The sequence below is a fragment of the Myodes glareolus genome, chromosome 6 (genome assembly GCF_982192425.1).
Source record: "Myodes glareolus chromosome 6, mMyoGla1.1, whole genome shotgun sequence".
Classification (NCBI taxonomy): Eukaryota; Metazoa; Chordata; class Mammalia; order Rodentia; family Cricetidae; genus Myodes; species Myodes glareolus.
Window position 1 is genome coordinate 49,354,259 of NC_142031.1, and position 25,244 is coordinate 49,379,502.

At 42.1% G+C, this 25,244-nt stretch overlaps 1 protein-coding gene across 2 annotated transcripts; it reads right to left on the reverse strand.

Moving 5' to 3' along the window:
• Positions 1 to 1,260: 1,260 nt before the first annotated feature.
• LOC125404140 (uncharacterized) lies at positions 1,261 to 15,383 on the reverse strand. 2 transcript variants are annotated; one of them, XM_085690768.2, is made up of 4 exons: positions 15,270 to 15,383; positions 10,094 to 10,220; positions 9,829 to 9,889; positions 1,261 to 9,203 (listed from the first exon to the last, which is right to left on the reverse strand). In XM_085690768.2, exons 1-4 carry the CDS (start codon positions 15,366 to 15,368, stop codon positions 7,445 to 7,447), a joined length of 2,046 nt encoding a protein of 681 aa, XP_085546894.2. In that variant the 5' UTR covers positions 15,369 to 15,383; the 3' UTR covers positions 1,261 to 7,444. The 2 variants fall into 2 exon arrangements, with proteins under 2 accessions (XP_085546894.2, XP_085546893.1); XM_085690767.2 differs by lacking the exons at positions 10,094 to 10,220; positions 15,270 to 15,383 and adding an exon at positions 9,976 to 10,026.
• Between the last annotated feature and the right edge of the window lie 9,861 nt (positions 15,384 to 25,244).

Sequence of the window (25,244 nt, forward strand, 5' to 3'; positions counted from 1 at the left end):
CAATGGATCTATTTTAAGGTTTTGAGGGAAAGAAGGGTGATGCACTGGGAGGAAGAAGTCTTGTTGATGTGTGACTCTGAGCATGTGAGGGAAGGAAGGGACAAGTCATTCAAAGTTCTTGGTGGTTTAGGATCTGGTTGCCTGAGGAGCTTGCTCATTTCTGTGGTGGGGGTGTTAAGTTTTGGCCAGGCGCTAATTGGGCCACAGTTTCCTGCAGTGTTTCAGATACTGGCAGGTTCCCTACTGTAAGTATGTCTGTGACGCTGACTCAGATTTGAGGAAGGAAGTGCTAATTCCTAGAGATAAAGCAACTCCGCATTGCATAATCTGGTTCTCAGAGCTGATTCTGGGGTACCTGATGCTGCAGGGATAGTTGAACAGCTAGGCTGGGTTTGTAATCAAACTCCCTTGCTGTCCTGATTAGAGAGTGACAGGCCAAGAAACTTAGAGACGGGCCACATCATACTGTCATTAAATCTTGTGGTCTCAAGAAACAATTTCTGTTTCAGTGTCCTCGATCACACCTCACAGTGAAAATTACAGAATCACGCCAGGTTAATTACTGAGAATCACAGAATCATAGTTGGGTGCTTGACAAACAAGCCTCGGTAGCTGTGAGAATTACAGCATCAGCATTGAGGGTAGAGAGGCTGCTGCAGAGGGATGTGACCTCAGAGACAGCTGGCCATATCTGACAATACAGATCCTACTTAAAAGGCCTGTGAGATGACAATATTCCCACTTAATTGCTATAAGACTTCATCCGGGGTTGGAGATTTAGTTCAGTGGTAGAGCACGTGCCTTACAAGCACACGGCCCTGGGTTCAGTCCTCAGCTGGGGGCGGGGAGGGGGGGGAGACAAAGTAACAAAAATGGTTGGAGAAATGACTCAGCAGTTAAGAACGCTGCCCAGACCTGTGTTCAATTCCCAATACCCACATGGCAGCTCACAACTTTTTGTAACTCCAGTTCCAGAGGATCTGACACCTTCACAGACATGCATGCAGGCAAAACACCAATGCACATATAAAAAAAAACAATTAATTAAAAGATTTCTACCCACTGCTTGAGGGACAGAGGCAGGCAGATATCTATGAGTCCAAGGTCAGCCTGGTCTACAGAGCAAGTTTCAGGACAGTCCAGGGCTGTAAAGAGAAACCCTGTCTCAAAATAAAATAAAATACCAAAAAAAAAAGCAACAAATAAAAAAGACTTCTACCCTTACAGCAATATGTGAAAGCAAGCAAACACAACTCTCACTCCAAAGGAAATAAGAGATAATTTATTGCAGAGCCGAGTATGAGTGACCATACCCTGAAAAGACTCATGTTACCCCAGTGGTATGTTCCAATGTAGTAACAGTATCATGATATTTTATAGTTACAAAACAAAGATAGTCAAGAGACTTGAAATATATTGGTGGAAACATTGTATAGGTAGATTACAGAAAACGAGGACATTTCTACTCTATGTCTCAGACGACCTGACTTTAGCCTGCTGGTTGGTGGAGCAAGTAGTGTGCTAAATTAATATCCTTAAAAAGATTCTGATAACTACAACGGAAGTGGGCAAAAATGGCTAGCAAGAGGGTTAAAGATAGCCCAAGACAAATTAAGCTTTGGGCCGACAACCTCACCTCTCCAGTCACTGAAAATGTAATCACCTTTATAGAGCATTCAAAGTTCAATGTGGCTTCTTTTCTTCTTCTTCTTTTTCTTTTAATAAGATTTTATTTATTTTTATTATGGATACACCATGCTCCCTCCATGTATGCCCATGCACCAGAAGAGGGCCCAAATCTCATTTCAGGTGGTTGTGAGCCACCATGTGGTTGCTGGGAATTGAACTCAGGACCTCTGGAAGAGCAGACAGTGCTCTTAACCACTGAGCCATCTCTCCAGCCCTCTTTTCTTCTTTTGAATTGAAAAAAAAAATTTTTTTTTTTGAGGTAGAGTCTCACTATACAGCCCTTGCTGGCCTGAACTTGCTATTTAGGCTAGGCTGGCCTCTAATTCAGAGATCCACTTACTTATGCCTCCACAATGCTGGGATTAAAGGCATTCACCACCAGGTCCAAAAAATTATTTATGTATATAGTGTATGCATGTTTCTATATATGGGTGTGTGGACATGTGTGTGAGTATGCAAATGTGTGTGGGTATCTACAGAGGCTCAAAAGGGTACCAAATCCCGAGGCTTGAGTTATAGTTGTTTTTGAGCAGCCTGATGTGGGTGCTGGGATCTGAACTTGGGTCCTCTGCAAGAGCAGAAAGTGTTCATCAATGAGCCATCTCTGCAGCTCAAAGGTGAAGTGGTTTCTTTTCTTTTCTTTCCTTTCTCTCTCTCTATCTCCCTCCTTCCTTCTTTCCTCTTTCCCTCCCTCCCTCCTTCCCTCTTATTCTTTCCTTTTCCTTTTTTTTGAGGTTGGGGATGCGTTCCTTCACAAAAGCAACAAAATCAGGGAGCCAGCTGTGACTCCATCATTGCATACTTAAAACATTTTCTACTTTTCTTTTTGTCTCTCTTCTTTCTTTCCTTTTCTTTTTTTAAAGTTCATTTGCAGCCTGTGTGTTCCTGGCCTGCCAGCACCGTCTACCTTTGGCAGAATTATAAGGTACCTGCATTAAAAATGAATCAAGTGGAAGCAAAGGAAACATTTGAACACACTCAGATAAACAGGTTGTTGAAATTCAAGATCTTGTACATTCTCAAGTTCAAACACCAGACTTAACATTGAAATCGAGACCCAGAGCAGAGCACTGGAGAATGGTCAAGGACACATAAATAAATAACTGGGGGGGGGGGGGCATGCAATCCTCTGCCATGCACAACCCCAGACTTGTAACGGTGCCTCCCCAAACCTTCAAATTTCCCAAAGGGACGTTCTTCTGCACATCACCTAAATGGTTACTCACAGGAATTCTTTATCCAAGGTACTACCTATCCTAAGAGTCTTTAAGTCTGATCTTCACAGATTTTTCTTCACGTAGACAAGTTACAGGATGACCCTAGAGACTCTGCACTAAAAATACTATCCACAAAACACCACCTTTAAGTCTGTTACCGCACCCATGGGAACCAGGAGCTACACCTAACTCTGGCCTCCTGCCCTCCTCGTGCCCTGCAGCTCCTCACAACCAGCCCTTCTAGGGTAGCAATTCTAACCAGCAGAAGTCACACGCTTTCAGTGAGGGGGCCTGTCTTCTGCCCACTCACTTAGTGACCTGCTTCATACCAACAATGGGGTCATGAGACAAGGATGTTGACCCAAAATATTTTAGCTAAACGCTAGGATGCTCCCCCATTCTACTTCTACGTTCACTTATGAAGTGGAGAAAGCTCGAAGACATTGTTCATATGAATTTAAAGACAGGGCAGCAGCCTATTCTTTGGCAATGTGAAGTTGGTAGTTGGTTCTAGGTAAACACACCAGCATGGAAAAGGACAAAACTGGTATGAACTCTCCATTCTGCTCAGCTTCTAGTTCTCCTTTTCCCCAGCTGGTGGCTGTCAGAGGTCTCTGGGCCTGAGGATTTAGATACTCTGCTTACCCCTTCGCAAGCATCTCTTGGATCCACCACCACTATTGACTCACGCTGTCATTTGGGTTTGAAACAGAGCTTACTTTGTAACGGAAGATGACCTTGAACCCTTGACTGTCTTAATTCTCTTGCCTCCACTCCTGGTTTCTCAGCCATCTCTGTAGTCACTGTTAACAGTCCAGACAGTGTTATTAAGAAGCACCAGGGATGGCAGGTCTCCAGGCAGCTCTGGGACCCTGAAGACACCTGGAAAACTCCATGGAGCAGTTCTAGGATGACCCTTCCTGACAAGCAGTAGGTCCTACATGAAAGGTAAGCAGGGAGGGGTGTGTAGGCATCAGAGTCACTGGTATAAGGAACCTGTTCTGTCTGTATAACAGAATTCTTGAAGAGGAAGATCAGGTTTGAAAGGTAGTCTGGAAGATGAAGGCATTGTTCAGGGCCAGTGCAGAATCAGGAGACAGGCAAGAGCCTCCTGAAACAAGCCAGGTGACAGAGTAAGGGGGCCAGCTAGAGGGAGGCAAGATCTCCATTAGATCTTGAAGGCTCTTTTATATTGATAGTGGATGGTGTAAGAGGAGTTTGGGGCCAGAAATAAACAGATGAGTTCCTATCCTCCGGCACAGGGTGATGATGAATCGTCATTAGTTTGAGTGTATACATCACCATAGACACACACCTCGTGGTCTATGAAGGGTGTTTTCAGGGAGACCCACTCTCAATATGGGTGGCACCATTTCGAGCACTGGGATTTGGGACTGAATAGAGGGGTGGAGTATGGGAGACACGAAACGAGCCCCAATCTGACTGTAGAGGGAATATGGTCAACCAGTTGTCTCGTTGATTCGCACAGCTAAGCTTCTCTTCTCACCACGCTTTCCCTCCCATGAGGGACTATAGGCCTTCTTAAATCTTGACTCAAAACACTGGCCTCCTTCCTTAAATTGCTTTTGATTTTTGGGTTTTTGTTTGTTTGTTTTTGAAGACAGGGCCTCTCTGCATGGCACTGGCTGTCCTGGAACTCACTTTATAGACCAAAGTGGTTTTGAACTCCACAAGTCAACAGTTTGTATGTTTTAGCATATACAGACTCTACACTTTAGCAAGAAAGAGACATGAAACTATAGGTCTATTTGGAGCCAGATGTGGTGGTGCACACCTTTAATCCCAGCACTTGGAAGGCAAAGGCAGGTGTATCTCTGAGTTCAATGCCAGCCTAGTTTACAGAGCAGGTTCCAGGAGAGCCAGGGCTACACAGAGAAACCCTATATGGGAAAAAAAAAACGTCCATTTGGGAGAAGATGAAGACCATTGTGCAGAGGGAAGAGGAAAAGAGAAAAAAAAATGGGCGAGAAAAGATAAAAAAAAAAAACCACACAATATGCATGTGTTAAAAACATCATGACAAAACCCCATTACTTTGCACAATAATACATGCCATTTTTTTAATTTAGAGGAAAAAATAATATGCAGGAGAAATTATTTTTCCCAATCTGGACCTAATGTAAGCATCCTGAAAATAACTAGTCTAAGGTTTAATGTTCACTGGGTTGATTATAACTTCTTGCTATGTTTACCCCTTCCTATAATCAAATGGATAGTTGAGAACATCTGTATTTGTGAAGAACAGTATGTTGGAGGAAACACTGTTATGTTGGTATGGTAACTCAGGAAAGTAAAACCTGGAGCAGAGCAAAGACAAACCCGCTGCCGTGAAGGCACGTGTCCCATGCTCACACCACAGGGCGCCGCTCCTTGACAACTATGACAAAAGAAAACGTGTTTGTAAAACCAACAAAGTACAAGACATCCTGAATCGTGAAAATGAACAGAGCACCTTCACTTCACTAATATGAGTAGTAATTCTCATGAATTCAAATTTCTGGAACAATTTCTATGCTTACCAAATAGAGAATTATACTCAAATCTCATTATATTCAACACAGAGGCACCTAACTATGATCTAGCCAACCCCATACATCTCTGGAAGCTAAACACCAATCCTGCCAGAAGGTCTATAGAATGTTCTTACTGGTGAGACATACTTGCTTACTGTGTACAAACAGATTTAGTACAATTTATTACATGGTACTCATAGTCTTTGGAAGGAGCCACTGATACCAACATATCTCTTAGTATAATGACTAGAGGAGAAAGTACAATAAAAAATCAATGATACAATATAAACATCAAAACAACATTTACACAAGAAAAAAATCATCCATATATGTACAATTAAAATGGCTGGTGACATAAGAAAACTAGGAACGCCTGTAAATGTGCTGTGATCTACAATTATAGAGTGACATTCATGCCTACCTTCCCAGTCGACTAAGAATTAACACCTGTTAATCTACAAACAGCTTGAAAATAGTTTAAAGGACATAGAAACAAGAAATGTTAGGGGAAAAAAAAATCAGGTAGAGAGGAAGTTAAGAAACAAAAGTATACAAAAGTGGGTTTTGTTCATGAAAGAGAGTGACAGCCTACAAACTGGTAAGAACCTGCCATATGAATTAAGAGGGGAAATCTCAATATTCACAAAAAGTCATTTTCCCATGATGCATTAATCTCAAGAACTTGAAAGCAAGACTTTTCTTTATGCCTTCTGGCATTTCAAGTAACTATCAACTCATCAATGTTCAGAAATTAAAAGAAAAAACTACTTGATTTAATGCAAAATGATTCACCCATTAAACTTGTATGCACCATTGCTTTAAGAAACCTTATTAAATTAATGTAAAGATAATGTACGTTTTTCCTTTTTTTTTTAAATTTTAGTTTCCATCTCCTGTACTCAAGCAATCTTCTACCTCACATACTCAGTTTAAAGATAATTTCCCAGGGGCTGGAGAAATGGCCCAGTGGTTAGGAGTGTGTAATAGTCTTGCAGAGGTGCTCACGATTGCCTATAATTCCAGCCCCAGAGGATCTGACACCTCCTTCTGATCTCTGCAGGCACTACATGAATGTGCACAAATTCACACACAGACACATGTTTATACAGATAATCTTTCAAATTAATTTAAAAAGATAATTTTCCTAGAGCAAACATGTAAAGCATGGAGATCAGAAAGGTTCTTTTAAGAATGAAATACTGAGCTGGGCAGTGGTGGCGCACGCCGTTAATCCTAACACTTGGGAGGCAGAAGCAGGCAGATCTCTGTGAGTTCGAGGCCAGCCTGGTCTATAGAGCTAGTTCCAGGACAGATAGGGCTATTGCACTGAGAAACCCTATCTCGAAAAACCAAAACAAAGCAAAACAAAACAAGAATGAACTACTGATGCTGGATGTAGAAGCAGACATCTTTCGCCCAAACATTCTAAAGGTTGAAACAGGAAGATAATTTGATCAAGACCAGCCAGGGTTACATGGTAAGACTATTTCTGAAAGACAAAAACAAATCCCTAGTAAATTTCAGTAAGTACAGTATCTTTACAAAGTTTTCTTCAGATTTTGGATTTTCAAAAACAGATAAAAATTTGTATCCAGTTCTTCACATTATTCACATTCATGGAAATTAACATACGAGAAATTTTCATAGGTCAGTGCTACTATTTGAGTTTCTGGTGCTTTGACAAGATTCTCACTAGAGAAGCTGCTGGACATCTTTTCTAGTCAAACATACAAACATAATTTTTCTTTTCTTTTCTTCTCTTCTCTCCCCCCCCCCCCCCCCGCCGTCTCTCTCTGAAATAGTCTTATTATGTAGCTGGGAAATCAGTATGTAGATCAGGTTGGCCTTGAACTCTGAGATTCCCTGACTCTGCCTCTCAAATTTAGGGATTAAAGGTATGGTACACCATGTCTGGCCCAAACATATTCTTTCTTAATCCAAGAATAAGACCAAAAAAATTCCACATGCTTAACCTTTATAGTCCTCTCTGAATGCAGTCCTATGTTATGAAGACTTTTCAAGTTCTGTATTCAAGGTTACTGTCTGGTGAGTTCTTCTGTGTCTGTGGAAAGAACTATAGTAACTGAAGGCTTTCCCACATTCTGTACATACGAAGGGTTTCTCTCCAGTGTGGCTTCTTTCATGTGACTTGACATAACGAAAAGAACGGAAGGGTTTCCCACATTGCGAACATATAAAGGGTTTCTCTCCAGTGTGGATTCTTTCATGTATTTTGAGGTAACTAGGAGAACGAAAGGCTTTTCCACATTGCACACATGCATAAGGCTTCACTGTAGTGTGGGCTTTCTCGTGTCTTCTCCATGATATGCGACTACAGAAGGCTTTCCCACATTGCTTGCATAGATAGGGCTTTTCTCCAGTGTGAGTCTGTTTATGACTGTGGAAGGTACTGAACCAACTGAAGGCTTTCCCGCACTGCTTACAAACATAGGGGTTCATGCCACTGTGAATTACTTCATGCCTTCTTAAATGATACAGAGAAAAGAAGGCTTTTCCGCACTGCTTACATACATACGGTTTCTCTCCGGTGTGAGTGCGTTCATGTATCTGAACCTGACGAGAAGACCTGAAGGCTTTCCCACACTGTTTACATAGATAGGGCTTCTCTCCAGTGTGAATCAATTCATGGTACTGAAGGGAACCAAGAAAGGTAAAAGCTTTCCCACATTCCTTGCACACATAAGGTTTTTCTCCAGTGTGAGTTCGTTTATGAATCTGAACTTGCTTAGGAGACCTAAAGGTTTTTCCACACTGCTTACACACATAGGGTTTCTCCCCACTATGCATCAATTCATGGTATTTCACCGAACTGTGGCTAGTAAATGCTTTACCACACTGCTTACACACACATTCTCCAGAATGAATTATTTTGTGTGTTCGAAAAGCACTTTCACAACTGAAAACTTTCTCACACTGCAAACACACGAAGAGCTGCTCTCCTGTGTGAGTCCGTTCATGTTTGCGAAAGGCACCCGAAGAAGCAAACGCCTTACCACATTTCGAGCACTTATAGGGTTTCTCTCCACTGTGCATCATCTCATGGAACCGCAGGGAACTGCGGTCAGTGAAGGCTTTCCCGCACAGCTTGCACACATAGGGCTTCTCTCCAGTGTGAATTCTTTCGTGTGTCAGGAGGGAACTCGAACGGGCAAAGGTTTTCCCACACTGTTTACACATATAGGGCTTCTCACCAGTGTGGATTCTCTCATGGATTTGTAGGGAACTAGGAAAAGGGAAGGCTTTCCCACACTGCTTACAAACGTAAGATTTTTCTCGGCTGTGATATTCTTCATGCCTTCTAAAAGAACTGGAAGAAGTAAATACTTTCCCACACTGCTTACATTCATACTGTTTCTCTCCAGCAGAGGTCTTTTCATCATTTTGACTGGACATGAGGCGCCTAACATCTTCATTACCGTGACTAGTTTCAGATTTCTCCCTAGTGGAAATTCCTTTATTCTCCTGGAAGGCTGTGGAAGAACTGGAGGTGTTCTCAGATTCCTTAAGTTTATTCAATTCTTTTCCATATTCCTGAGTGTCATTTGGTTTGTGTCCTGGGTTAGGATGAGGAGGGACATTTAGAGACAAATGGCCAATAACCACTTCTCCATACACATGGCTTTCACATGTGGGAACTCCTGGACATGATTTCTGGTCCACAACACACTCTGGAGTCCAGTTAATTATGTCTGCATACTGGTGACCTTCTGTATATTCACAGAGTCTCTCCAACAACTGGCTACTGCAAAAAAATAAAAAGTGTGTTACTAAAAAATTGTTTATTAATGATTTATCACAAGGAGTGCTAGTTATATCCCCTGCAATAATTTTTTTAAATGTTTGAACTGAATGTTCTGCAATATGGTTTAAGGATATTTAGAATAAAAACAGAGGTATTCGTGAGTAGTTGTGTTACATTGTCTTCACTACAGACAAAAGCTGAATGTCTGCATTACATTTAAATACATTTTCAATATCTAATACTGTATACCTTTTTGATGTACTGACTAAAATAATGTTGGACTCTGACATACTTGTACATCCATTATGAGTTATCTTGATAATTCATTCTATTCTAAAAAGAAATTTTATTTTTACTTCGTATATAATGTATACACAAAGTCTGGAGATGAGTCAACACAACATTTTAAATAATATTATGCACAAAGAAAGACAGTATATATGAACCATGATAAAGTATTACTTGTGGCATCACCACGCTCCAATTGTTACTAATACTAGTTCTGACTGCCGAAGGTTCATGTGTAAGCAGATCTGGAGAAGATTTGTTAAATCACTTGTTTGTGAAATGCACTAGCACACACAGAGTCCCGAGGAGCACTGCTGTCTCCTAGGGTACAAATTACCTTAGTTTTCTCCAGAGATTTTCATACTCATTTTCAATGTTTTGGTGTTCCCATTTGTTTCCTAAAATACAGACCAAGAAAAATGAATTACTGTTACAGGGGAAAAAAGAGATTCTAGCTAAATTCACAGTATAAAGTGATTCCCACCTGACATATTCACCCACAGTGGTTTTTTCTTTCCATAATCGTATTCATGTAGTAGGCTTAATGAGCAAAAACTACTTATTGTTTCATTGACTAAGCAAGAAAATAATGGCATCTTCACCTATAGAGGCCAGGTTCCTCAAGGTTTCCTGCATCACATCTTTATAGAGGTTCTTCTGGGATGGATCCAGCATAGTCCACTCCTCCAGGGTGAAGTTCACAGCCACATCCTCGAAGGTCACTGACTCCTAAAAAGAGCCCACATATATTTCCAGGAGAAAGGGTGAGCCTTACAGTACTGGAGATCTAGACTTAATTCATAAGAACTTGAGAGGATGCTATGTTCCACGGGTGTTCAAATCATGTCCTTATTCCATACATACAATTTTATACACATGCTGATTTTTCACACAGCAATTCTAACAGCAGATTGGAGATATCTGCTAATGAAAAGCAGAATGAGATCACCCCTTGTGCTGAAAATTTCTACTACACAGATAGCCCTAAACTTTTTATAGCAATTTAGGATTACTTAATACCCATAAGAGAGACAACATTGATTGTCATGAGACTACATTATCTTATGCATGCTGGAGAAAATGTTCTACCTCTCCTGTGGTATGGAAACTGGTACTAGGAAGAATGCCTCTTCAGTCTAATTCTAAAGAATGGTATGGTTTTTCCAAACAGTTGATGCCAACCATATGCTTTTTAAAATGTATTTATTTTATGTACACAGTATTCTGTCTGCATGTTTGCCTGTACACCAAAAGAGGGCATCAGATCTTATTATAGATGGTGAATGAGCTGCCATGTGGTTGCTGGGAATTAAACTCAGGACCTCTGGAAGAGCATTCAATGCTCTTAATCTCTGAGTCATCTCTCTAGTCCCTAATATGCTACTTTTATAACTTCAGTATCTTTGCAGCATTTTTGCATGATCATCAGAAAATAGTGACTGGATAACACTTTCTTTGCATGATGAGTTTCAAAGAAGCTGGTTTGGTGGATACAATTTCATCTCTTGTCACAACTTGTTAGGGACCTTAGTACATTCTCAATGAATGTACTGAAAAATATTTGGAAGTATGCACCTGGTTTCTTATAGCTCACTCTTAATGAAAAACACTGAAAGCTGGGCATGCTGGTCCACACCTCTAATCCCAGCACACGGGAGGCAGAGGTGAACTTCTGTGGGTCCAAGGACATTGCCATCTACGTAAAGAGTTCCAGGATAGCCAGAGCTACATAGTGAGACCTTGTCTCAAAACAAACAAACAAACATAAATGTAAATAAACTGTAAAAAAAACAAATAAAATAAAAATTGAATGGAACGCATTAAGAATAATCTACAGTACAAGTAAACAAACAAGAAACTAGAGGCAATACTAATAAAGTCATACTTGCTTGCAGAGGCAATATATGTTTTTCGAAAAATAATCTTCTCAAAGACAATAAACATATTGTGCTTACTTGTGTAAAAACAATAAAAATTATATATAAATTTCAGATTTCAGTACTTCCTTCTTGTTCCCAAATCTAAAAAGTACCCGTCATAAATCCACCTTCCAACTTTATAGAAAATTTCCTTAAACTTTTAACTTTGTTGTAAACTACATTTGTTTAGGAATGTTAAAATGGGGAGGGGGTTGGAAGCAGGAGAAATAGCTCATGGGTCAAGAGCACTTGCTGCTCTTGCAGAGGGTCCAACACTCAGACCAGACAGCTCAGAACCATCAGTAACTCTCATTCCAGGGCTCTCTCTGACCTCCATGGATATCTGCCCCCACCATCATGCATATAAGAACAAGCAAACATACATTCCAAGTCCCGGTTCCCTGGTGGTCTCTTTGGGGGGACAAGAAGTCTGGACACAACAACATAAGTACACACAAATAAGAAATAAAACTTAAAAAGAGGTGGCTCATAGCAACCAGGAACTCTCAGGAGAGGAACACTTGTATCTACTTGTACACCCACTGGAAAGCCCACCAAACCCAGATGGCTATTTCCAAGTTCAGAGTCACACAGGTGCCTCGATTAAACTCTGAGGGACAGTAAACAAGTAACGATGCCTATGGGAAAGAGATCTGAAAGGCGGAATAAGGATGGCAGAATGAAATGGGGGAAAATAACCAGAATACATAATTTATGTGTATGAAATTGTCAAAGATTAAATGTATTAAAAATGGAACTTTGGTTTTTTTGTATGTGTATGTAAACTGGAAACTTTACACAAGAAGAACAGCAGGAGAAGAATAAAGAAAAAAATAGAGGAGGTAAGGGTTTTAACATGCAACTTCCAAGCACCCAAATTCTACATATACCCATTGTAAAGGCAATTAACTGACATTCTTCTTTAAGATGCCTATATCTACAGTCAGCCATGTCTTATTCTTTCCCTGGAGTCTCTCTTTTCTAATAAACCCCGTACCCTATTTTTAGATGTCTCTTAATAAATGGCTTAGAGGTTAAGAGCACTGGCTGTTCTTCCAGGGGTTCTGAATACAATTCCCAGCAACCACATGGTGGCTCACAACCATCTGTAATGGGATCTGATGCCCTCCTCTGGCATACAGGTAAACATGCAGGCAGAAGTTTGTATACATACTAAATAAATAAATCTAAAAAAAAAAAATCTCCAATTGGGTGTTATAGTGTGTGCCTTTAACCCAGCACTTGGAAGGCAGAGGCAGATGGATCTTGGCTCTGGCCAAGTTCCTACCCAAGTTCCTGGGAAATGGCCCAGAATTAAGTATGGTGAGGGCTTAAGGAAAAAAAAAACCCATAATTCACTACATTTCCCATCAGGTCCAATCTTGGGCAAGCATAAATCCTGACATATTTCCTGCCTACTTACCTCCTGCCTGAATGTAACCAAGCACATCCGGTACAGATGGGTCAAGGTACACGTGGCCTCCAGCATTTCAGGAACTACCTGTCCTTAGGCAAGAGGCTTGCAGATCAGAGGCATTTTTGTTTCATGGATCTCTAAAGCATACTAACTAAAACTTAAAATGTAACTTTGACTCTTACAGAAGGAGACTCTTAATTGAGATAATGCCTCAACGAAATTTGCCTACAGGCAAGTCTGAGGGCACTTTCATTACTGACTGCACGGTGGGGTCCAGCTCACTGTGTGTGGGAAGTGCCACCGTGGGTAGGGAGAAGAAAACAGGCTAAGCAAGGCATGGTGAACAAGTCAGTTGGCTTAGCAGCACTCTGCGGCCTCTGTTTCAGGTCTTGCCTCCAGGTTCATGCTTCCACAGCGCTTGGAGGGTTCAAGTCTCAGACAATGTATAAAGGGAGAACACACTTTATCAAACACAGAGGCTACACTGTGCCAAGAGAGAGATCTTCCTTAGAATCGAGTCCTGTACACTGTCCTGCTAAGAATTGTAGTAGTTACCTCAAACGGGCTTAACCTGAGCCCTCACAGCCACCCTGAAACTGACGGTACTATCACAGAGCAGGAATTAAAAGTTAAAAATCTGATCTAATCTACATGGGAAGTAGAAAAAGACAAGATCTCCTGAGTAAACTGGGAGCATAGGGACCACGGGAGAGGGTTGAAGGGGAGGGGAGAGGAAGGAAGGGAAGCAGAGAAAATATATAACTCAATAAAATCAATAGGAAAGAAAGTTTAAAATCTGGACATGGGTCAGTGAGATGCATCACTGGGTAAACACTGAGCATTTGAGTTAGTTCCTGGAAGCCTCTGTGAGGAGAGAATGAACTCCAGAGAGCTGTCCTTTACCTTACATATACATGCCATGACACACAGACCTCCTCCCATGCACAATAAATAATAAACTGCTTTAGAAAAATTATGATTGCTCTGTATGGCAGACTTTATTTATTTTGAGTCCGGATCTTACTATGTAGCTCTGGCTGGCCTGAAACTCACTCTGTAGATCAGACTGTCCTGGAACTCACATCGATCCACCTGCTTCTGCTTCCGGAGTGCTGGAATCAAATGATCAACTTGGGCAGACTTTAAATTTATCTAAAGCTTAATCACATATTAGAGAGTCTGCTTTTATGAGTAATAAATGCCTGAAAAACAGACTACGACAGATTATTTGTTCCTGAGACACACCACACACAGGAAGAATTTAAAGAATCTTTTAGCTTGATAGACATTAAATACTTAACTGATTAACCCAAAAGTTAAAGCGGTCTTTAGACTATTTATTAGACTCTAACATATGAATTAACTCTTATATATTAATCAGCTAATTAACTCTAATATATTAATAATGAAATTATTCGGCTCTAATATAAAGAAGAGAGAGTTTTTTCACTGTTGACTTATCCTTTCCTAGCTCTGGAGTATTATTTGCCTCAGCGAGGCCTTCCAAGTCTTCCTGTTTCTTATCCTTCTTGGCTGCTGGTGTATACAGCATGCTCTGATGCACTCACCTTTCTGCCAAAGGCAGCTGGCTTGATTCGCAGCAATAGGAAACTATCTTCCATACGAAACAGCTGCTAATGATGCAAGGATTATGACGAAAGTGAGGGAGTATCGGAACACTATAGTGTGCTAGAAGAACACACCTGTACTTCATTTTATAAAAAGGAATCTGTGCATGCGCAGTGGTAGGTCGCCCAGAATATACACACTGCACACACCGCCAACTATGTCTGTATTCTGAGTTAACCTCTGATTTAGATGTAATCCAAAGGGTGACTAATGAGGAATTTAAGACTGGGTGGCCTTCATGCAAAAGACAACCTGATACACAGAGAGAGGAGGTGATGGAGGAAAAAGCACCAACAACCATAAATCCGAGACAGCACTGACCTCCTTGCCAAGAAGGGCAAGAGTAAACTATGATACCACTCCCTGGCTGCCTTTCCCTGCCCTATCTAACCTGCTGGGTAGGACAGATCTTTGGGATGTTACTCCACTGTCTTCTCAGATTGCTGGTTCTCTGAATAAGACACAGTTTTAGGATTCAATTGCTAGCTCTGTCCACTGGCTCCCAAAAGTGATGGGTAGCATGGACCAGTTTCCCAGCTCACTTTATCTTGCACCATATACACAAGAGATTAAGGCAAAGAATCCACAACTCACAAGCACACAAGTTTCAGCCTTGTACAAGTGTTGTATAGAGGGCATGGTAATTCACTCATAATTCAAAGAGGGCAATACTCTGCTTAGTGATAAAATGCATGGAAGGCTAAAAGGAACGCGTACATGCACACACACGCACACACACACACTCCACTCTGCTCCTCCAGATACAAAGCCAAAGGAGACGAGGATGCCACAGAGCCCAACACATTCACTCACCTGCATGTGGCTCCTCTGGTCCACACACGTACAATGAATTTTAGTGTGAAACAAATGGTTTACTGTAACCTTTCTCTTGGCTTTCACAGGCCTCATCATCGTAGCTACTCACCTACAAACCACAGAAATTGCTACGACCGACTTAATCATGAAAGAAAATTTTAAAATGCTGAAATAACCCAATTATTTTATTTTTAAAAATTATATAACAAGGGAAGCATCCAGGCAAAGCAGCCTGTGTTGCTCACAGTTACACAAAAGTCAGAAAGTTAGATACTGGGTCTGGAGAGATGGCTCAGTGGTCAAGAGCATTGGTTGCTCTTGCAAAGGATCCAGATTCAATTCTCAACACCTACAAGGCAATGCCACGCCAGGGGATCTGATGCCCTCTTCTGGACTCCATAGGCAACAACAACACATGAGGTGGACAAACACATGGGCAGGCAAAACACTTGTACACATTAATAGAAGAAAAAAGTTAAATGTTAAGCTCATTAAATACATGCTCATCCACCAACAGAAATTCAGCAATTGCCTGAAAGGGGCTTATCAGAAACAAAGACACTCTGATTACACAGGAACCTCCAAGAGTTCTTGAGGTTCTGTTCCAAAATCCAGGACAAAGACCACATAGTCCATTATACTGCATGCCCATCTGAACCACAGATGCTAAGCCCTTATCTACATTATATTCTGACTACAACACTGTGGGTGCAAAACCGAACACATGAAAAGGCTGAATTGGACAGTGCTGCAGTCCTGGTTAAGGGCTATATTCACATAACTCTACTTATTACTATCATCTATCATCATTATTACTGTGATTATGACTATTACTGCAGGACCAGCTGTGTTCGTGATCTAAGGAACTCCATTACTGAAAACACCTTTCTTAAGTTTTAACCCCAATAAAGCCTCCAAATGCCCACTTTTGCTTCAGTACTGAACACCTGAATTTATCAGTAGAAATGTCTGGGTAGATTTTCCTTAAGATTCTCCTTGCTCTGATCCTTCAGCCACCCCAGGCTGGGCCAGCACACATCAGATCCCTAAAGACATGATGACCTCAGAGAAAAACCTTTCTCTAGCGGCCGACTGTGGAACCCCCCATTTCATCAGGCTCGCCTGCCTTCCATTTGCTCTCATTTGTCCATATTCACAACTGTTTTTAACTCCCCACAGAGACACTCCTCCCCAGCCCAACCACTGGCAAGCTTGTGGGTCAACCCTGCAGGACTTTATCCTATTGCAATGCTCCATCCACACACAATTACGGTTTTACTTGAGGAAACAAGTTCATGTTAAAACGATGTCTAGTGCTGGAGAGATGGCTTAGCGGTTAAGAGCATTGCCTGCTCTTCCAAAGGTCCTGAGTTCAATTCCCGGCAACCACATGGTGGCTCACAACCATCTGTAATGAGGTCTGGTGCCCTCTTCTGGCCTGTAGGCATACACACAGACAGAATATTGTATACATAATAAGTAAGTAAACATTAAAAAAAAAAAACGATGTCTAGAGGGGCTGAAGAGATGGCTCAGAGGTTAAGAGCATTGGCTGCTCTTACAGAGGTCCCGAGTTAATTCCCAGCAACCACATGGTGGTTCACGACCATCTATTATGAGATCTGGTGCCCTCTCCTGCCATGTAGGCATCAATCCAAGCCATTTATGCACATGGATCAAATTTTTCTTCACAAGGACGTCTGACAACGGCAGAAGGGTTTGGAAAGTTAGGCTTTTGTTCAGAGTTACGAAAATCTTTAGGCCAAGGATAGAGGTCATGGAATTTAGAGGAAACTTGAGGGTTATAGGAAAGCAGATGCCATTGAAACGAGAGAGAGAAAGAGAAAGAGAGAGAGAGAGAGAGAGAGAGAGAGAGAACAGAAAACAGGATAAAGCACTCCTTTAATCCCAGCACTCAGGGAGGCAGAGGCAGGCAGATCTCTGTGAGTTTGAAGCCAGCCTGGGGTACAGGAGTAAGTTCCAGGACAGCTAGAGCTATACAGAGAAACCCTGTCTCAAAACACGCCTCCCCCCCCCCCAAAAAAAGAAAAGAAAACCGGCTGGGGTTGCTCTGCGTTATTCAATACTGTGGGGATTACCAGCTTTCTGACGGTGCCAAGACTAATATGACTCTATTTTGTTAAGTAACAACTCTGCATTGGTTTATTCTGAGTATCAATGTCAACAAAACACATAAGGAACAAATTAATAATGTATCTCAATAATGACACCTGAAAATATATCAGATCATTAAAATAAAGCCCCACTAAAACTAATTCATCAACCTAATTCATCAGGCATGTAACCCTGTCTGCGACCACAGAAAGTGTAGCTGGTCTATTGAAGGATCAGAGGTTCAACTACTAAGTGGCAGGAAACATGTCGCAGGAAAGGACCCCTGCCTCTGCTGCAGGACTCCAGAGCCAGTGTAAAGTCTCTTGCCACAGGCCCCAGCTCTCTTCAAAAGGCCGGTCTAATGGCCTCCGCTCCGGAGGAGCTTTGGACATCTCCGAATCTTCATTGCTAAATCTTATCAGTTCTCTGCCTCAATCTTGAAGAGAACCTCCCTTATCTTCAGCCTCTTTAACCGTGTCCTAGACATTCAGCAACCTGTACATTTGTACGCCATAGTGTGAAGTGTTCGTGTGTAACCTGCCTGCCTGTTGATATTAGTGGTCAAGACTGAGATAAAAGAATCGTGGTTGCCAATGGCCATCTCGCAAGGATAACCAGGTGTACTCGTCAAATCGGATCCAAAGAAGCTCACAAAGGCTGCGAAATGATTGGCTATTAAGTATATTAGGATATTGTAGAGACATAATGGTCTCCTATATTCCAGATAACATGCACAGAACCCAGGATCACCACACCCCGCAGCTCTCTTCCTTCCCTCCCCGCACACGAGCCCTAAACCAAGTATTCCTCACGACTCTCCGCCTACACGACTCAGACTGCAAAGACGCGGGCGCCCAGGAAACCCGAGAAGCTGCAGCACCGAGCGCTCAGCGAGGGCCAGGACCGCGACTCTGCCTGCTCACCCAGGTCCACCCAGCAGGACCCGGGCAGCGCGGCCCAGCGGAGCCCGATGAGTCCCCACTGTCGCCTCGGCTTGCAGCAGCCTCCTCCTCACGCCCAGCGGCACGCACCATTTCCAGAGACCGGGAGTCCTGATGCCCTCCGGAGACTCCTGCAGTCAGTGAAGAGGACGCAGATACCGAGGGGAGAGATCTGGGGGCCTCGGCCAAAGACACAGGATGACAATATGGCGGGGACACACAATGGCACCCCAAATGTTGTGCAGCCTCCGTCACCGAAGACCAAAACTCCTCATTGGACAGTTCACAAAGCCACCAAACGTTCTCTCTGATTGGGCAAAAATTCGTGGGCCCGCCTCCTGGATCCTGACTGACAGGGGAAGCATCTCCTTCCTCACAGGTTAAAGTCATTGACAGAGTCCTGGCTGAAGACTTCACAACTGATCCCGTTTCTTACTCTAGAGGGCTCCGGGCCCGACCTGGGAAAAAACGTGCATTTAAAGCGCAGGTAATCTTGGCTTTGCAGATACTTATTCAGTGGGTAATTCCTGCCGCTTTTTCCTCAAAGTGAGGTTGCCTTAGAGAATCTCACACTGTCTCTGGCGACCACCCACGTCCTCAAAGAAAACTGACGAAGGCAGTTTAGAAATCCCTGGGATAACAAGGAGGGTCTAATATTATCACATCTCAGAAACGGGGAATGGAGCAGATATTCAAGGCTTTCTTACAAATAATTTCTCAATCAATAAATATGAACAAAGGGATGAGAATATTCAAGACACAGAAAAAGTGAAATTTGTGGAGACAAAAATCCAAAAAGAAAATTGAAAAATCCCTACTCTTTAACAATTGGTTTTCCAGTGCTTGCAACCTAAACCAAGGACTCGTGATCCATGAATCCAAACATCCAGAGCAGTGGTTCTCAATTTGTGGATCAAGACCTCTTTGTAGGTCACATATCAGATATCCTGCATAGCAGATATTTCCATTCCAATTCATAAGAGTATCAAAATTACAGTTATGAAGTAGCAACGGAAATAATTTTATGGTTGGGGGTCACCACAACATGAAGAACTGTATTAAAGGGCCCCAACATTAGGAAGGATGAGAACCACTGATCTAAAGCCTCACTTACAACGATCTGTAGCAACTGGCCCGAATGGGCAGTCTCAATAGAGAATAGTGGGCAGGAAAGCTTCAGTATTTAATAAGACATTAGGAAGCCATTCTGGGGGGCTGGAGAGATGACTCAGCGGTTAAGTGCACTGACTGCCCTTCCAGAAGGACTGGGGTTCAATTCCCAGGAACCACATGGCAATGCACAGCTGTCTGTAACTCCAGGATCTGTCACCCTCACACAGACATACATGTAAGCAAAACACCAATGCATATAAAATAAAAATAAATAAATAAATAAATATGTAACAAGTCATTCTGGCCCATCAGGTATGAACCCCACAAATTACCTTTAAGATGGGATGAAACAATCTCCCCTTTCACTTGCTATAAAAGATACCCACCATCTCTCAGTCATTTTATGGAATCTGTGTTTATCAAATGATTGTAGCTGTCATACAGTGTATTTAGTAAACTTGCTACTTTTGCCTTTCCCTTTTGGTAAATTTATTTATAGCCCATGCTTCAATGTCACCTCACAAGATACCTTGATGGCCCTACAAGGCTAAATATTAAAGGATTGAGGCTGGGGAGACGACAGCTCAGTAGTTAATTTTCTTTTAAATTAGTCAGATTCAATTTATAGAATCATGTGGTAGTTCTCAATTGTCTGTAACTCCAGTTTCAGGAGATAATGCCTGATGCCCTCTTTTGGCCTGCAAAGACACCAAGACATGCATGCAGGCAAAACGCCCACACAGCCTTAGCTAGGGTTTCTATTCCTGTGAAGAGACACCATGACCAAGATGACGCTTATAAGGGAAACTGTTTAATTGGGGTGCCTCGCTTACAGTTCAGAGATTTAGTTCATTACAGACATGGTGGGAAGCAAGGCAGCTTGCAGCCAGACATGGTGCTAGCGAAGGAGCTGAGAGTTTTTACATCTTGACTCACAGGCAATAGGAAGTGATCTGAGACACTGGGCATGACTTAACCATATGTGAGACTCCCCCAAAGCCTGCCTTCACAGTGAGGCACTTCCTCCAACAAGGCCACCCCTTCTTCAACAAAACCACATCTCCTTATAGTGCCATCCCTTTGGGGACCACTTTCATTCAAAAAACCACGCAAAATAATAAAATGAAAAAAATAAAAATAAAAGTAACGAACCTCCTCCCAAAAAGCACACCTCTTCCAACATGCTCTGTTAAAAGAGCGGCAGGCTGCGTTCTTGCCCGGGTTCCAACTAGCTTTATCCGAAATAATTACACGGAAACTGTAGTCTTTTAAACACTGCCTGGCCCATTATCTGTAGCCTCTTATTGGCTATCTCTTACATATTGATCTAGCCCATTTCTAATAATCTGTGTAGCACCACGAGGTGGTGGCTTACCAGGAGGATTTTAACCTGTGACTGTCTCGGAGAGGAGAGTCGTGGCGACTGCCTCACTTCCCTTCTTCCCAGCATTCTGTTCTGTCTACTCCACCCACCTATATTCTGGCCTATCAGGCCAAGCAGTTTCTTTATTAATTAGCCAATGAAAGCAACAGAAATACATAAGACTCTCCTACATTATTTCCCCTTTTTCTGTTTAAACAAAAAAGAAAGGTTTTCATTTTAACATAGTAAAATTATATACAGCAAAACAGTTATAAAGCAAGAATTATAGTTACAATATTTATATCTACTTTATCTTTTATCATAACTAAGTAAAACTATAACTAATCATTCTTCAACTCCATCAAAGACTCCAGAAGGATATAATATTACCTAAGCAAACAAGAAATAAGCAGCTTCCAAAACTCTATAAATGACAGAGACATCTTGCAGCCTGTACAGTCACCCAAAGTTCTTCTGTACCTTTGGGGTATCCATCTTCAGCCTACAGGCCCATAGTTTCCAGGAGACTTTTCCATGAAGCAGGAAATTTCAAAGGCAGTTCAGTGTTCTGCTGTGTCCTGCAGAATGTCTCGCAGACTCTTTCATTAATCAGGAACCCGGAAAGACCATCTCACCTTTAGGCAAGTTTAGCAGTCCTCTCTCTGCGGGGTCTTTGTATCTAGTCTATGCATCAGTTCAGGCAAGAGCAGTTTCTTGCCCAAATGGTTAACCAACTCCATAAGGAGCCTCTTCAATGCCCATCTTCCTCTTGAAGTAGAGTGGTGCTGCCAGGAGCAGATGTGTCTCATTGTCATGAAAAGCCCTAAGTTAAAAAAAAAAGAAAAGCCCTAAGTTATTAAAACATTAAATGCCATATTCTGTAGTCTTTGAAAGATATGAAGAATGCCTATCTTACTGAAATATATCTCTATATATCTAGAAAATCTAACTAACATGACTACAAGCTTGACTATTATCGATAATTATCCATTAACAACCTATATTTTCTAATTATACATTACATCTTTAAATGAACTACACAATCACAATACCTTAATCAAGATCAGAAATATATATACATATAACAAAATTGACCTTAAAATCCATACCAATGCAAATTATTCATATCTATATCATACCCCCTTTAAATGTAAAAGAACACTTTTAAACAATATTTGGGAATATGGGCGTAGTTATTTCTCTCCAAACTGCTTCCTGCTGTGTGGGGGCGTTGTTAATCAAGTCTTTCACGGTAAAACCTGTGTGCTAGGTTCATCTCAACTGGCAATTGAATGAAACAATTTTTTGAGGGTATTCACAGCAACCTTTCAGGAGGGCGTGGTCTATCATACCATATTGGAATAGAAGCAATCCACAGGGTCTCATCCTCTGTGAAAACAAAAGAAGACCCTCTTCAAAGCATCATATCCTTAGACACAAATTCTGAAGTCATAATACCCTTATGAAATCCATTCTGGTTCTGCGTGGCAGCCCATATAATGAAATGTCTCTCTGTACTTAGCTCCTTTACAGTCAAAAGATTCAAAGAAAACACAATAATACAAAGAATCCAGACTCTTCGTGAATTTTCCATTTTTACGTGGCATATTTTCCTTTATTTCTTTTAATCTATAACAATCTGTACTCTGTCTCTTTAAAGACTTTACCCTTTTTTTAAGGCATTAACTTTATTCTCTATATTCTTTTTCTCCTCTCTCCCAAGTCTACGTATGTCTAACTCTATGTAACACTGTGACCCATTTAGAGGTCATTTAAATCTGAATCTGTCCTATTGTGAATCTGTAATTTTTTACTATCCAGGAGCACTTTTGTTTTTCATTTTTAAATCACTAAGCACTTAATAATCTAAGCTGTGACATTCCTAGGTCAAAAACAGGTACTGCCTGCTTACCCCGCCCAGACCAACATGGCAGAGCTGCTCATGCCGCTGAGCTTTGTACATTGTACTATTAGCATGGCGGAGGCGCTTGTGCCTCTGAGCCGTAGCACGCAATGTCCCCCTTTTAGGCACACAGTGAGTCTAGTTGCCATCAAACAAATCGCAGCACTTTACTCCAAATGTTCCATTCAAAATCTTGGTCTCCTGCATGAGCCAGACAGAGAGCTTAATGGCGGCATAGCCCCAAAACTGGTATTTCAAAACTGCCACTTTTTAGTAGACCTGATCCCTCTGTCTAGTCAGGCAGGAAGAGCTGAGCCACGGGAATGGTCTCAGCTACTTTGCTCCCCACCCCGAGTGGGCACACAGAGGTCCGGGCCCAGAAATGCTCCATAGCCGGAGTTTGCACCAGTGGCAGGGCCCAGGAAGCCGCATTTTAAAATGGCGCAGCTTTTTTTTCTGCCACTAATGCTGAAACAGGAAATCTCTCTACAGCACATATTAGTAAACAGCAAAAAGCTGTGTTAAACTCTCTTTCCCTTATTTTTAAGCTTTCTCAGGTTTTTAAGTGGATTTAGTTACCACGTTGGGCGCCACTCTGTAAAAAGAGCTGCAGGCTGTGTTCCCGCCCGGGTCCCGACTAGCTTTATCCAAAATAATTACACGGAAACTGTATTCTTTTAAACACTGCCTGGCCCATTATCTGTAGCCTCTTATTGGCTATCTCTTACATATTGATCTAACCCATTTCTAATAATCTGTGTAGCACCACGAGGTGGTGGCTTACCAGGAGGAAGCAAAATCTACAGGGCTTAACGGCTCACAGTTGTTAGAACAGAAAAAGATGGTGTTTCTGTCTCCATTTTCTGGCAGCAGGGATGGAACAGGTGGGATGACACCCCACAGTCTCTGCCTCAGTAAACAGAACGAGATGCAGTTAAAATCTACTATGCCGGTGGTTTGGGTAGAAGGGTAGTTCGTGTCTTCCGCTTCTCCTTGCTGAGAACTGAAGCTACAAACAGGCATTTCTCTTCATCTCTCTTATTCTGGAATGTGTTTATGAAAACATTTACTTCCCATTCCTCACTCCAGCAGGCCCGGCACCTGCACATGCTGGACAATCAAATGTGTAGCTCCACTCAGGCTGTGGATGCTCGCTCGTGGTTTCCTGCGTCTGCCTCTGTGTGGGGCCTTTTGGACCAGCCTGTGGTCTGCTTGTGTGACCAGTGTTCCCCACGCCTGCCACCTTCAGGCGCCTGAGGGCCTGTCCCAACTCCAGGCCAGACAGATACCTCTGTATCCTTGAGCAGGACCAGAAGTGGCTTAGGGCAGCAGCTTGTGGTGAGCGATTGCGGGAGGTACCTCCCGCTTCGAGTGGTTTCTAGACTCATTGTGGTTAGAGCCTGAGCCACTAGTCCTGGGTAGGCCAATTAAGGAGACAAGCAATAGTGAAAAGCAGAAAAAAGAGATTTTTTTTTTTCTCCCCAGCGTGACTTTGGCCAGAGAATAAGGATTGGAGACTGAAACATCAATGTTATTACAAAAAAGAATCCGGCTGGCAGAGAAAAGAGTGAAATCCCTTCCTCCACCTAGGCAGCATACAAAACAATGAAGCATGTACAGGCCAGCATGCAGAGAAAGACTGTGTCCTAATTAACATTATCAGCTCATCACAGCCTAGGGTTATCTGAGATGACAGCCCCAATTGATCATCCAGGTCAGATTTGCCAGTGGATAGATAGACTTGGAGTCTTGATTATTAATTTATAGAGGAGGGGCCAGTCCATATGTCATAGGCTATATAAAGTCAAGTAGTGTGGTACCTGCCTTTAATCTCAACACTCAGGAGGATCTCTGTGAGTGTGGGGCCAGATTTCCAGACAGTAAAACAGTGAACAAAAAGAGAAAGAGGAAGGGAAAATTCTGCCCATGAGAAGACATGGATCCTTTACAGGAGGTAGGCAAAGTTACCTGGCTTTGCCTCATGGACCACATGCATGGTCTATGATATGTCCACATACTTGACTAGAGCAAAAGAAAGGGGTCTACTCTGTGGAGGCCCAAAAATGTGGGCCCATTTTCACTCTGTCTGATGGTCAGAGAGCTGGAGGTTGCTCAAATAATCCCAACTCAGGATGTGAATGCTTGGTTCTTTGAACACTAAAATAGCTCATTTGAGTAGGTCCATGCCATCCCAACAGGTGGTCAGGATATGCAAATGTACTTCTGCTCCTTCTTTTGTAACTGTGAGGTCACCTGGGGAGGGGTGGCCTTCAGGATACATGATCTAGAGCAGCTTCACTACCTAGACAACAGAATGCTAATGATTTGATGTCTCAGAGTGATAAAGTGATTGACTGCTTGAGTTATCCTTTGTAACATGTTAATAAAGTCTTTTGTTATCGTCTCACCCCTCCCCCCATTTACATTTGGCATAAAAGCTATGGAAAAATAAATGCAGCAATTTTCAGTAATCACTGGAATGTCCTCCCAGTATTATTCTATAGTTTCTGTCTTATTATTTTTCATGCATCTTCATA

What these genes read in the sequence shown, in the direction of transcription:
- LOC125404140 (XM_085690768.2), bottom strand. Translation starts at nt 15,368, where the DNA reads ATGATGAGGCCTGTGAAAGCCAAGAGAAAGGTTACAGTAAACCATTTG. An exon ending in GAGGAACCTGGCCTCTATAG is followed by an intron (nt 9,890 to 10,093) that starts GTGAAGATGCCA and finishes TCTGTATTTTAG; the next exon opens with GAAACAAATGGGAACACCAA. An exon ending in AATCTCTGGAGAAAACTAAG is followed by an intron (nt 9,204 to 9,828) that starts GTAATTTGTACC and finishes ATTTTTTTGCAG; the next exon opens with TAGCCAGTTGTTGGAGAGAC.